A 14166-nucleotide genomic window follows, 5' to 3' on the forward strand; every position below is an offset into this window, starting at 1 on the left:
TAGAGCGCCAGTGGTGACAGAACCAAGATGGAACTTTCTCAACAAGATCTACGTACACTCAATTTTCTCCAAGTCCTTTGTTTTCGCCAGGGAGTTGAAAGGAACCAATGCTGGTGACATTGAGACTCAAGGTATGTTTTGACTTTTTATCATTTTTCTATATTCTTACTGCGAAGCATCTTGCACTCCTGCAGTTACTATCTCTTGCGCCTACCTGTTCTCTCGTGAACCAATCAATGTCTATGGACCTATACTTCTGGTCCCTCGCGCCCATTCTCATGCTCACTCTAACTCTTTTGTTTGTGCTCGCTCTCTTGCACCCGTTCATGCTTGCTCTCTCATACCTGTTCTCTCGTGCTAACTCTCTCCCACTTGTTCTCTCATTCCGTGCCTCATCTCTCATGCCCTCCTACTTCTCGATGTCGCTCGGTATTGATACCATTAACTGCGGCACCATAACAAGCGCCTGCCACGTCACCTGCATCTTTGCGCACTGTCCACCAGCCGGTCCTTAAAAAGGTTCGAGGCTTTGCTCTCAATGCTGGCGACTTCGGTGCGTTTTGTTTGCCCTTGGACTCTACTTGCTTTGCGCTTATAGAAACCTTCATCATCGCTCTGAGACCTACTCACTTCTCATCGCTCCATCTCGTCCACCGGCCAGGCCTTGAAAAGATTCGAGGCTTTGCTGCCAATGCTGGCGGCTTCGGTGCATTTTATTTGCCCCTTGGACTCTACAGTTCTTCATTGGGGACCTTGTCTGCAATACAATTTGATTATTGAATCATGTCAGATCTAGTAGTGCAGTACTAATTTTTCTACGATACAAGAGTATGTATGCGAAGGAGTGATTATGTGTGTGCGTCTCATTTTGTGTGTGTCGCGTCTGTGCAGTGTGTGTGAGTTTTGTGTGTGAAGAATAGTTGAACAGATCCAGTGCCATAATCCAGCGCCCATCAACAAGAGACCCACACACCGGCAGTTTGCAATGTTCTTACTATAGATTTTGACACAATAAAAATATCACTAACAATTCGAAACAAATCTTGCATAGTGAAAAACTCCCAAACCGCCAGTGTGCCATAATTTTCACTTGTCAAAGTTTGATGCTCACCGTGAGCTTACGGCACTGGTGATCTCAGAACTTGAACATTGTGTTTGGACTAATACTGCATTTAGACTAGGATTTAGACTATCACGCTAAAAATAACACCCCCTCGGAGGTTCATATCCAGTGAAAATCGACAAGAATGATGTGAATACATGTAGATATAGATCGAAAAAAATATGAGGGAATGAAATTTTTCGTTATGTTTCGACCTCTTTAGAAAAGTGGGACTTTTCGAGACAAAAAACGATAGAGACCGAAACGAGCTTCAATACGATTTTAGTTGGCTTTAGATGGGTTTTAGATGCAAACATGTGCTGAAAATGTTCCAATTAGATGAGATGAATAGGTATCGCTATGGTTAGGTAGTGGTATTGCTGTGCCTGCGCCCGCCTCCGCCATCCCGACATCCCGCCATCCCGCCTCGTATCCATCCGCTACTCCTCGTCTGCATCATCGCCGGCGCCGTTCCTTTCAGTTGGTCCAGCTGAGCCGAGCTAGCAGGCAAATCATTGTTAGTATGAAGATACTCGCGGATATCATGAATACCATGCACCTGTAGAGCCACTTTGTGCTTGTATACCTTCAATAATCGTGCTAGTCAGTAGATAGATGACATCAATACAAAAACGACATACCTCTTTGTCAGTCTTCGATAGACCGTTCCAGTAGGTTGCAAAGACACTTGCTGGTTCTTTCTGATGGCTGTTCGATTGCCATTCGAGGGCACAAAGATTCCTATAATAATAATAGTGTTAGCCTTACTTGCTGTGACTGCAATAGATAAATCTTACCGTGCCGTGATCTTCAAGCTCACACGCATGGGCTTTGTGCTCAGCTGACGCTTCTTTGCAGGTTGGGCCTTCGAGTTGATTGCACCAGGAATGGGCTCCGTGGGGGTCACTACCAGGAGTTCCATCTTGACAGTGAGGGAAGCTGCATTGGTATCCGATGGGTCATTGGATGGAGGGGTGATGATAGTTGGCTCGGCGTTAGTCGTTCCAGAAGTGGCAGAGTCAATGGAGGCAGGAGCTTTCTTTGGGATTGGCTTGGGGCGAGGTTTGAAGACAAGATTAGAACTAAATTAATAGTATCAGTAGAATGGAATGATCAATAGAGCGATCACTTACAGAGGATTGTTGACCTCCACAGTAATCACTTCCTTCTCTTTTCCTTTGTCAGTACGGGGAGGTGGGGTTGGTTCACGTTCTGGTGATGCGTGTCAGCGGGATTTCATTCTCAGTGCAGGGTGAGGCAGGTGGCATAATCTACAACAATTAATAAGTAAAACAGGAGGAAAATTTGACTTACCGGTGCAATATACAAATCATTATCAGGGCCAGTTAAAAGAGGTGAAGGTGAGAGGTCCTCCACTTCGACTCATTGTCTTTTCAACGCTGGTTCTGCGACAGGGTCGATATCAATGTTAACTCATTTCTGAGAAGTTGAAGATGAGGAAGGAGGGGTAGCCTGCAGGTGTTGAAGAAGATGAGGAAGGGGGGGTAACAGCAGGTGTTGCAGATGGTGAGGAAGAAGGAGGGATAACAGCGGGTGTCGCAGATGGTGAGGAAGAAGGAGGGGTAATGTTGTTGTCATCGTCGGCAGTCTCTATGTCTTCGGACTTGACATGACTGCTAGTTTGTTTCTTGATGACGTGGTAGTTGTACCATTGGGAATAGTTGTCGATCATTAATTTCATAGCTTTCCAATTGTCAGCGCATAGACGGAGTTCAATGTAATGTTTGCGTAGCATGTGAATAAGCCAATGTAGGACTTTGAGCGATGCTTAGCCGATGGATTCGGGCGCGAGACCTTGAGATTCGAGTTGTCAAAAAGATGACAGCATGAAAAGACGGATGGTTTTTGCCCATTGTGCAGACACCAGCTGGCCAGCTTGGTCTTGCAGGTAGGTACATGCTACATTGATGCCTCATGCCATGCGTGTGGCTCATCGCTTTTTCCCAGAGGATCCAGGATTGGCTGATGTACTTGACGGCATGTTCTCCTGCCAGTCTTTCTTCGTCCATGATCTGACCAGTGGGTAATCGATTGCATTGAGATCATGATCAGAATCTTCACGAGCGACGTCCAAAAGAGTAGGTTTTCGATCCGCAGTACTGTCACTTGCAACCGACAAAGAAGAACTTGATGCAGTCGAGCTGGCAGAACCTCGACTGTTAACAAGTATGGTCCTGAGAGAAGATATACCATGACATCATTGATCGCATCAGCAAACATGGTGCGCATATATGCGCATGATATAACTAGAACTTACTGCAATGTTTCGCATTTCATGTTCAGACACAAGTTTCATTGACGAGTTGTGTTTTCTCCGACTGGAGAAAGGTGACTGTGTGCTGGAGTTCCGATATCTCTCACCTCAATTGTGAGATCATGTTGACGTCAGGATCATTGGGAGATAAACGATCCTGATCAAGAAGAGCCCAGAGCCCTTCGTGCAACATGGTAGACTAATGACATGTGTATCTCATTAATGTAACAAGTTCTCTATCATAGAACTCACGGTATTATTGGTATCGCAATCACACCGGGTATTTTGAAAATTATGTGAGCCACCGGAATTAAGTTGTGAATTAAAAGAATGTTGTGGAGAAATTTGAGACATGAGGAGATTGGCATATCCTGTCAGGTGAAGTCGTTGTGTCGGGCATAATGATGGTATGATGAGAAGGGGCACTGCGGTACAAGTCAAGAAAGGAAACTTTGGACTAAGTCCAATTCATTCTATAGTATCATCAATTCATCCTACATCCACTCAACGAGTTTTAGATATGTCTTTTGATCAGGATATTGATGGCTATGATGCTGATACTAGGTATGTTCTCCATCACTTCTAACACTGTTATCACTAATGTATCTTAGCATATCTTTTTCAGACAGTCGTTCCAGCACACCGAAGATGACACCCTCAGATGATATGTTTGTCAACCCAGCATACTGGCATGCACATCCAGAGAAAGAACACTTGATCAGACAGCAACTGTTGTGAGTCACTATTATATGATTATATCTCGGTTCAACAACTTATATTGAAGGCATCACCCAAATACTATGCCTCCCTGGCCTGACGAGCCCGAAAGCGACCCACCCGAGCCAACACTGCAGCAAGTCTTCACCCCTCCTCGTGTGGATGATCCTGAAAGTGTTACCGAGCCTGAAAGCGACCCACCCGAGCCGACACTGCAGAAAGTCATCACCCCTCCCTCGTGTGGATGATCCTGAAAGCATCACCGAGCCCGAAAGCAACCCACCTGAGCCAACACCACAGCAAGTCATCACCCCTCCTTGTGTGAATAATCCTGAAAGCTGTCACTGAGCCTGAAAGTGACCCACCTGAGCCAATGGCACACTCGTCCACTATCACCAGACCAGTTCTCTCCACGCCCAAAAGTAATATGAAGTCTATATTTGCAATGCCAAGCCCACCACTGCCTGGATCAATTTACTGGAAGTACATGTCGAAGGAGGAGGATGAAGCATGGTACGATCGATTGCGTACAGACATGAATTTTCTTGTGGTTCGTGCAATGAAACGAGAACTTGAAGAAGCTCTTTAGTGATGCAGTAGTCAGATAAATAAACATGCTTGCATCTCGTATAAAAAAGTAATTGAACTCATTCTTCGTCAAGAATACCCTCCTCTTCCACACCACTCATTCTTATAATGTCCAACCCTGGTCGTTAGAAAAGAACACCATCAATACCCGGAAAATTATGAGGAATCATAGCCACCACAGACTGTATAGTATGAACCTCGACAAGTTTCAATGAAGTGTCTCCACAATAACGACAGGCAAAGACCATTTGCGACGAGTTTTCAAATAGATCTGTGTGCGGCTGGCTGAATTCAGATACGAAAGCAAAGGTCTTCTCTTTGTCGTGAAGCATCATATTGAAATAAAATAAGACTTCGGCAACAGTGGTCTTGCCGTCAATCGATAACTTTAGTGTACGTGTCAATGTATAATACTAATAGAGTGACCATGAAAAACATACCTTCACATTGTGTGCCATTCTTGGTTGCTTGGACATAGCATTTTCCTTCCATGCAGACCGTGTAACTTGCCCATTTGGAAGGCGAAGACAAGCCCATCGAGTGACGAGAGGGGCGGAGGTAACATGAACATTGTTGTTGGACAGGTAGCGAAGTAATACTTGAGCCTCACAGGGACGTACTGCATGAGCTGTTCTCTCTCTTCACCGCAGCAGTAAATATCCCTGGCCGATATCCAACGAGCCCTTCAGGGAAGCATTATCTGATGGTTCAATTGTTGGTATGATAGCCTTGATGGTGTTGACTTGACAATGACGGGCAGCACGTTGAGAGAGATTAGCGTAGACAGAGGAGTTGTGTAGTCATATCTCTTGAGCTAGGTTGCCAATGGTTCGCTCCATCGTCCATTGTGATGAACAAATCGGTGGTCCCTTGTTGACTGTCTCACCAGCGATATGTGTGATTGAGTGGAGCCATGGTCGTACAAAATGAAGCCGATCGATCCGGCGCTGGTAATAGAGCTCTTCGAATTCATCTGCGAAATTAAGAAGGTGATGGTGGCCTTCAATGAGATCAGATCTAGATATGTGGTATTGTTGCATTAGACGTAGTCCCCAGGCAAGATGGCAAAAATGTGACCAATAGGGCTCAGGCAGAATGCCATAGAGTGTAGCTGGTGCCATCCCATACAGGTAGAGAAGCCATTCCCAGGCCTTATACCCACTATTGATCTTCTCTGCAGGGTTATGAGGAGGTCGATCAAATGAACCTGGCAGAAAGGGTGTTGCATCTGTGATCAGAGATCCATGTGCCTTCCAAGTCGCCTTCGTCAGAACAGCCCAGGCCCATGTGGATTTATCATCCGTAGTCTCGGCTCTAAAGGTTCCTCTCCAGAGGGGTAGAAGGAGATCACCGGTATTGATGGCAGCGATGTGCATGATGTCAGAGCCAAAGCACAGCGGCACCAGCAAAATATGGTCAGTGTCGAAGCCGCAGAAGATGCTTGGTTTCATAATGCCTGTCTCGAGGCGTGCAAGCTCATATTCGGCCATGTTGGAACAGCGGATCACACGCTTGTGAGGTTCTGTTCATAATTGAATGATCCAGGAAGGGGAAGCCAATCAATGAAGAAGTCGGGGTGATTAGGTTGATCAGTACCTTCAGGTTGACGTAGGGCAGGATAGTATGTAGGTGCACCTGGTTTGTGTCTCCCTGGGAGTCCACAATAGAGATGACATGCGAATCTGCCATGGTGACCCACGAGGCCAGTAAGAAATGCCATGCCGGGGCCGTCAGCTGTTGCAACAAAGAGAAAGGGATTAGATTGAAATAGAGCCTTCTTTGCGCCATCCCAAATTGGAAGCCCTTCTGTCTGAATTGCGCGAAGATGGTGTAGGCCGGGGAAAATGAAAGAATCTAGATTTTTGGGTTTTTTGGGGCCAGGAATGATACCACCCGGGAGTATGTACTTCTTCTTGTACCGGACGTCTGGCGCATGATCGAAAATTACCCAAATATATATCCAACAGTCGGATTGTTTGGATTCATAGAGCTGGGCACCATCGATCGAGAACATAAGAACCGCATCACCATCTTTAATTTTGCCAGATTGGCACGCGTCCAGATATTGCTTCCCATGAAGAACATCTTCATATACCTCCGGAATGCCGTCGGTTGTCTTCAATTCGTCAATGATCTTGTTGGTGTACTCCTGGCGCCATCGCATCTTCTTTGCCTGGTCTGGATGGCGCCATAGGGCCTGAAGCTGCGGTCCAGCAGGAAATGTGTCAAACATTTTCTGAGCTACCTTCTTGTGAGGTGAGCTCTTTTTGGCGTCCCATCGATCTTCTCCACATTGAGGACAATGATCGAGCTCGGTGTATGGACCTGTGAATGCGAGACATGTGTTGGTACACATGTCATTAATGATCGGGACGACACCACTAAGTTCACAGACAGCTTGCTTAACCCGGTAATGACTATATACATCATCTTCGGGTGTCGTTCGATCGTGGCCTCGCGGATAAGATTGTAAGCAGCGATTGTTGTATTTGCAAAGTAATATTTTAATGTAAGGATAAGATCAGGATCTGACATATTGGGGAGTTCGCAGGGAGGGTTTCGAAGTCTGTCTAGTGCATCTGGAGGTAGTTTAGAGTGTGCGTCGTCTAGGGATGCTTTTCGGAGAGCAGTAATGAATGACATCGAATCCTGGGCATCTTCAAGGCATGCCATCTGCTGTAGCTCGTCCAAGTCCTCATCCGTCCAGCCCATGGTTCCCAAGTCAGTGTCCGCACCCTCGAGATCGACATCATCCAGGGGCATGTCTTGATTGAAGTTCTCAGGTATATTGTCCTCAACACGAGCTTCCTCTTCCTCCTCCCTGTCCTCGGGTCCCATATCACCAAAATTGGTGTCCTCGAGGTGATCAAAAGCTCCATCGAGTGCGTCAGGGCCTGGAATATTGTCAGCAGCCTCAGGTATATCAAAATCTTATTATTCATATCAGCAAATTGATATTGATCACAGGGTTATGAACACACCGTCTTCTGTGCCATCAATCCGATCATCCTTGTGCTTCGATATGGGTGGCTATTTGGGGTGATCAGAAGCATCCAGAGGACGCTTGCTAGACAATGGCACCGGTATAGGAGCTGGAGTTTGTGCAGGAAGTGGTGGGGGGAAAAATCTAGCGAGTCTGTTGGGTTTGTGCCGGAAGTAAGTAGTTCGGGGTACGCACTTGGGCTTGCCTTTGTTCTTCCCAAGGCAGGCATCACAATCGCATATGTAAGTATCAGTACCATTTGCAAGTCGATGTATGCCAGCCTCGAGGCTCTCGGAGGTTATAGAATTCATATAGCTGTGTGATCGCGATCAAGGAAGCATATATGCGCAATTGCAATGTTAATCTAGGCATAGCTTTGCAATTTGCAAAGTGTCGTTTGCAACATTTGCAGCAAATACACTGCAAATTTCTTGCAAGTTTGGACTTTGCATTTAATTTTACAATTTGCATTTTTCCATCTCGAATTATTTAGATTTCTATCTATATCATTTGGTACTTAGACGTGTATCGCTACCTATCTGCCTCATTCTTGTCAATTTTCACTGGGGTTCATCACTCCAGTCGTGTCTGGATGTCATTGACTTGCCAAAAGTTCAATGGCTCGCGCGAAGCTCTTTCTATTTACAAAATCGCAGCCGCCGAAGATGAGGATGATGAACTCATCGGGCATGTAATTGTTGTTGCCATTTGCTTTAGCCGAGGGCCTGAGAAAAAATGTGAGGGAGCAACAAGCTTTAGTATGGTGAATGTTTTCAACTCTAGCACCTTAAACTGTAACCAGTTACCGGTTACTGATAGTATGGAACCGACAAAGACCCTCCACTATTAATGCAGGGGACGAAGACCAGGGACTCATCAATTTACTGATGCGGAGAATGATGAGCCTGAGGAAGCATCTAACATGTGGTCTTCCGAGACTATACTAAACAGGACTTGTAAAACGATGCTTGAATTAATGGCACCATGACCGGTCACAGATTACCGATAGTATGGAACTGACAAAGACCCTCCTCCACTAACGCAGGACTGTTTTTTGTTTTTCTTGATGAAAAGTCTCGGAGTTGTCATAAAAGGAGAACCTTCGGAAGCAGGTAGGGTTGATGGTGCTATCAATATGCTAGTAGGTGTTACAGATGTTGCTGGTACAGGTGTTGGTGGTGTTGGTGAACTGGTGGACGAGCTCCCGCCTCCCCAAAGTTTGCGAACACCATTCATTTGTAGTATAATTGGCAGGTCGGCCTGCCTGCAGAGAGCAGTGCACAACTAGCCAGCGAGCCTTGGGAAATCCGGTATTCATTCATTAGGTATTGTTCCGGGGCGGTTGTTGATAATTGTTGAATTCAGAAGATTAGGACAAACTTTGACAAACAACCCATCGCATGTGACATGATGTGGTTCCGCTAGAAACTTGAATGCGGTCCGGAACTAGAATCCAGGTCAAGCCTTTCTCCTGCTAGTCGAATGACACTGAATTAGGAATTATGGCACACCGACGGTTTCACTATGCAAGATTTGTTTCGAAATGTTAACGATAAAGTTGACATTTCTACCGTGTCAAAATGTATAGTAAGAATGTTGCATAGTGAAACACTCCCAAACTGCCGGTGTGTGGGTCTCTTGTTGATCGACGCTGATAATCACTCAGACCTTCCTTCCTGAGTCAATCCCTGAAAAAACAAATACCCACATCGTTCATACTGACAAGACCCCGGACTCTTCCCTAGATGTTTTTACCTCCTTATTATGCTCATCTGTGTTTTTCTTCTGTCGTTGTCTCTTCTTTGTCACTGTTGTTATTACCAGGCCGCCCACTCGCGTTGCTGACATCTTTGGATGTCGTATTACCATCAATGCATTACATTAACGAATACATTCAATTGCCAATTTAAAAATATCACGAACAGTTTGAGAGCTTGGATGAAATCTAGTTGGCGCACTGGTTTATGTGAGGCACGAGATTTTGGAAACGGATCTAGTTTCTGAGGAGTCAAATGTATTCGAAAGCAATTCTCTTGTTCATTGTACAAACAAAGTCTACTCAGAATTCATCATTGCTCGGATCTGTCCTTCTCTTGCTGTGCTCACGATTTCAAAAGAGCAGTGAAATGGTTCAGGCTGACTTCGACAGAGTTAGCCCGCAGGTTATTGGATGTATACTAGGTCACTTACGCCGTTAAGCCGGTGGTGAACTTTGGCTTCACCTCAATCCTGTGTCCATTTGAGTCTTTGGCATGATCGATGCGCAAGACAGCGAGTATGGCAGCAATCGCAGTCCACAGACTGTACTCTGCAAACCAACGACCTACCAAGGGAATTTGTCATTCTCAGCACTGCCAAATCCAAATCATTGATCAGCCTACCAGGACAAATACGTCTGCAAGGTTTAGTGAGTGATTGAAAATGACAGCAAGTGTAGAATATTCACCTGCCGTGACCAAAGGCAAAATGGTTGGCGACAGGGCTCTTCAGCTTCCCGTCAGCAGTTAGATGGCGACTAGGGTCGAAGTGCGATGCATCGGGAAATATGTCTTCATCCCGAGACAGTGCCCTGAGAAATGTTCAGCTCAAACCATTACATGCACTCCACCCTGACATACCACTGATTGACTATTACTGTTGCACCTGAATGAACTACAGATGAGCCGACGGCAACCTTGACTCATACCACTTCGAACCTTTGGGTATAAAATGCCCGTCGTAAACATCATCATCTGAAGTTGCACGTGCAAATCCTATGCAAGGGGTAAATCATGCAAACACAAAGTTGTATTACTGCCGACAAACCTAGGGGGGCGGGAGGATACCATCTCATGACCTCGCGGAGAATGGCATCAATATAGGGCAAGGACGCCCTGTCATTAAGGCACGGCATTTTATTATGCCTCACAACTTGATCAATTTCTGCACGAGCCAGGGCTTGGACGTCAGGATAGAGCACCATAGCCAGCAGGAATGTGTGCAATACGGATGCAGTCTGCCGGACATCAAAGCAAGAATCAGGACTGCTCAAGTGGCGACTCACGGTTTCCATGCCAGCTAAGAAGCCGAATTCCCGTCAATAGATGAATTCTGTCCTGGTAAATAAAGATTCTTACCTATGTATCCTGTCAACGCAACAGCCTTCATTATATCTTCGTCGCCGTCATCGTGAGGTTGGCTGAGACAGTCAGTGAGTAATGAGTGTGAAGCAGTGCCATTTGCCTTCACGCAGACAGATCAGGCGAAATTTTCATCCATGACTGTGCGCAAACGTACCATCTGTGCCTTCACTTCGTTGAATGGCTCGTTCAAAAGCTGTTGAGATAATTCTTTACTGCGTCCCATCAGGGAATGTGCTCCACCGAAGCACCAAAACGGTAACTTTTCGACTGCAACCTCATGCTAAATATTCAAAATGATGTCGTCGACAAAGGCACTCACGGAAAGGGAAGGCTGTGAACATGGCAGCCTTCTCGGGAGTAAGAATCTGTTTTGCAATATCAACGAGTTCGTGCGCGCGGGTAAGATATGAGCCTTCATTGCCATGAGCAAGGTCTCCGTATGTCACGGCTATGATTACGGTTCCCGTGTATCTGTCACAAGGATTGATCGTCAACTGGACCATACGTCACAACGACACCAGTAGATTAGGTACGAACGTTTCAGCGTGGTGCTGTAGGTCATCAGTGGCACCTAAAAGATTGATGACTAGTCTATTTGCATGGCGAGAGTATATCTCCTGGTATGATGCCGAGACTTCGGCCTTGAGGACTTGATGGAAGATCTTGCGATGATGTCGTAAAGTCTCGCCGTACGGAAGCGCTATAGTAATGAAATTCAGTCCAGCTCTGCGTCATCAGTGGATGAAGAACAAATTGAATGAAAACCGGCAATGCATACAATTCGTTGGTGCGAAAAACGGGGCGAGCAGAGTAATTGAGAGAGCGTTTTTCCAGCAACTCTTGCGCGGTGATTTCGGAGTTTATGATGACCAAGTCGATCCCAAGTATGCGGCAGAAAATGATTTTTCCTATGATTAGGTATGAAATTGAATACAAGAAATTTGCAAAGAGGCCATTGGCCTACTACCAACCATATGTCTTTCCCCACGCAGTATATGTGAGCCAAGGTCGTTTAGTATCCAATTGTAGCACGTTGCCCAAAAATGGTATCGGACGAGGGCCAGGTGGCAGAGGTAAAGGGTGGACACGTCTGCGAATGAGACCCGAAGCGACACCCAGGGCAATAACGCACGATATCCCTAGAGTGAGAGTAGCAGTGGAGAGCATGGGAAGGGATTACAGCTAACATCATATCGATAGGCCAGAATCCATTTTGTTCATTCACCGCTTTTGTTTAGTTGTGGAGCTGGCCAAACAAAAGGGTCCTGCCTATTACAACTTCGTCGGGGCGAGATACCCCAGAATGTCACTGGACTGCGCAGCTTTCTCATTCCACACTGTCTTCCGACGCCATTCTCACTATAGTTGGAAACCGCCGTCACATTCCTGCAGCAGCCATGAAGCAACAATGGATCACTATGTCTGTCCAAATGTCATCGAAGGCAATAGTACAATTCACTAATACAAGCCGCCGAACTATCAACTGAGTTCTTCGGCTCTCTCGTCTCATAGGCTCTGTTGTCGGAATACAGCTACAAATCGTTACTTGACATCTACTGTACAGCTAGTGATAGACATTGGTATTGATGCTCATTGATGCTCCTTCAAATTTCGACGCTCTGCTCCCTTCTTTGCCTTTCCTCGCCCGCCGAATCAGTCGATATCAGTGTGCAGTCCAGTACCATTCTAGGGTATCTCAGCCGACAAAGTATCGTAATAGGCGGGACCCTTTTGTTTGGCCAGCTCCACAACTAAACAAAAGCGGTGAATGAACAAAAATGGATTCTGGCCTATCGATATGATGTTAGCTGTATAGCCGCACCCAAGACATGTTGGTTCGTCTTCATATAAGATCGGCAGTTTGCAAACGATGGACCATATCGAAGTGTCTTCGATAATTCCGTTATCTATGGAAAGTCCGGTAACCAGTCAGTCTATATAAGGCGGTACATTTAGAGTTGAAACTCTCGTCCAACGTTCAAGCTAAAGCATCATTTTACTATCCCTGAGTATAGTATAGTCTCTAACAATGTGTTGGATGCATTCTCGTACGTACGCTATCTTGGTTAGTGCTGCCGTAACACTTACGAGTATGTAGTGCCTCAGTGGCATAATCACCCAATGGAAATCGTTCATCGTGCGTAACTCAACTAAAGATTAGTGAGACTCTAAGTAGATTTTAGGATTTTCTGGCGGCCTCAGCTCGGTTAGAAGCTCGAAAGGCTCGGATAATAGCATTCACAGGAAATTCTTAGGCCATTCTGTCAGTGGTTAGTAATATAGTCTTACAACGTCTCGGAAATGCCCGACCATATGGGACGGAGAGCTCATTTCGAACTGGATAAGGACTCAGTCATGCAGGGCGAGTATACTAGAAACGAAGACTAACATTATCAAACGGAGTCGCGTCCTGTAGCGAGGCTGAGCGGCTGGGAGGCGAGGGCGACGTAGCAGGGAACTGAGAGACGGTCAAATCAACCCCAAAAAAACGAGATAAGTAGATATCAGACGAACATTCCATGGCTAGCGAGGTTGTAGAGGAGGAACTGAATTCGTTCAAAAAGTAAAGTGAAAGAGTTTGCGGACATGACGAAGGAAAACAGGTTGTTGATGGTCTATTGTAGGCGAATGGATTTGATGCCTGGGGAAAGATGATACAATGACAAGCCGTCTCGTTGGGGTTCTGCGTACGACGGCATGACGACGGGTTGTGTCAGACCGTTATGATTCACGTGAATTGGCGTAACGTGATAATAATGGGATACATACCTCAAGTAAATGCTGGAGAGGAGCATCAGTCTTCGAGAGAAGGTTAGTTCACAAAAGATGGATTCATGTGAGCCGATGCGTACTTTGGGGAGGGTAGACTGTATAGCAAGTAGAGCGGGGGTCGGGTTGTGTATATAGACATTGGATTCATCGTAAAACGTGCAAGCCAGTCGAAGTGAGTCAGGTGAGAACATGAGAGCTTCCAGGACAAGGTCGCCATCAAAGGAGGCAAAGAACTGTCGAAGCTAGAAGGTCCAAATATTCATGGTTTTGTCATAGGAAGCACTGTTGAGAACGTCGTCAAACAAGAGTGCAAGAGCAAGGTCAGTGTGCCCTTGGAAGGGAACTCCGACAGTCTTCAGCGTCGACGTGTCAAGTTCGTAGATAGATACATGGATCGTGGCTCTGAATGTTGAAGTCGATTATTAGCGCGCCTGACTTAGCATCCATAGGACCATAACAGTGCACGGCAAAGAATAGTCTGCACAGATCAGCACCAGATATTGGGTGCCATGCTACTGAGTTACCTCCTTGCTCTGTATCCTAATTCAGTGTCATTCGCATAGCAGGAGAAAAGCTTGACCTGGATTCTAGTTCCGGACCGCATTCA

General features: G+C 45.9%; 4 protein-coding genes across 4 annotated transcripts; 2 read left to right on the top strand and 2 right to left on the bottom strand.

The window, feature by feature from the left end:
- Positions 1 to 236: 236 nt before the first annotated feature.
- Positions 237 to 780, top strand: F5891DRAFT_1221105 (uncharacterized protein; the record flags this gene model as incomplete). The annotated part of the gene is made up of 2 exons (XM_041369421.1): positions 237 to 429; positions 464 to 780. 2 exons carry the CDS (start codon positions 237 to 239, stop codon positions 778 to 780), a joined length of 510 nt encoding a protein of 169 aa, XP_041227229.1.
- Positions 781 to 1542: 762 nt separating this feature from the next.
- On the bottom strand, positions 1543 to 2858 carry F5891DRAFT_1187106 (uncharacterized protein; the record flags this gene model as incomplete). Its single annotated transcript, XM_041366783.1, has 6 exons — positions 1543 to 1602; positions 1662 to 1688; positions 1744 to 1843; positions 1900 to 2184; positions 2236 to 2314; positions 2537 to 2858. The coding sequence occupies 6 exons, from the start codon at positions 2856 to 2858 to the stop codon at positions 1543 to 1545; spliced, it is 873 nt and encodes a 290-aa protein (XP_041227230.1).
- Positions 2859 to 3897: 1039 nt separating this feature from the next.
- On the top strand, positions 3898 to 4342 carry F5891DRAFT_1187107 (uncharacterized protein; the record flags this gene model as incomplete). Its single annotated transcript, XM_041366784.1, has 3 exons — positions 3898 to 3941; positions 3989 to 4111; positions 4162 to 4342. The coding sequence occupies 3 exons, from the start codon at positions 3898 to 3900 to the stop codon at positions 4340 to 4342; spliced, it is 348 nt and encodes a 115-aa protein (XP_041227231.1).
- A 5223-nt stretch (positions 4343 to 9565) lies between these two features.
- Positions 9566 to 11977, bottom strand: F5891DRAFT_1107731 (cytochrome P450). The gene is made up of 13 exons (XM_041363676.1): positions 11759 to 11977; positions 11566 to 11695; positions 11325 to 11513; positions 11107 to 11258; positions 10942 to 11054; positions 10782 to 10887; positions 10471 to 10722; positions 10362 to 10418; positions 10284 to 10308; positions 10112 to 10234; positions 10047 to 10060; positions 9856 to 9988; positions 9566 to 9805 (listed from the first exon to the last, which is right to left on the bottom strand). Exons 1-13 carry the CDS (start codon positions 11952 to 11954, stop codon positions 9721 to 9723), a joined length of 1575 nt encoding a protein of 524 aa, XP_041227232.1. The 5' UTR covers positions 11955 to 11977; the 3' UTR covers positions 9566 to 9720.
- Positions 11978 to 14166: the final 2189 nt, after the last annotated feature.

Source organism: Suillus fuscotomentosus (genome assembly GCF_016647785.1).
Source record: "Suillus fuscotomentosus strain FC203 chromosome Unknown F5891scaffold_20, whole genome shotgun sequence".
Taxonomy (NCBI): Eukaryota; Fungi; Basidiomycota; class Agaricomycetes; order Boletales; family Suillaceae; genus Suillus; species Suillus fuscotomentosus.

Coding starts and splice junctions, on each gene's coding strand:
- F5891DRAFT_1107731 (XM_041363676.1), bottom strand. CDS start 11,954: ATGCTCTCCACTGCTACTCTCACTCTAGGGATATCGTGCGTTATTGCC. Junction 11,696..11,758: donor TGCGTGGGGAAAGACATATG/GTTGGTAGTAGG, acceptor ACCTAATCATAG/GAAAAATCATTTTCTGCCGC. Junction 10,235..10,283: donor ACAGTAATAGTCAATCAGTG/GTATGTCAGGGT, acceptor AACATTTCTCAG/GGCACTGTCTCGGGATGAAG.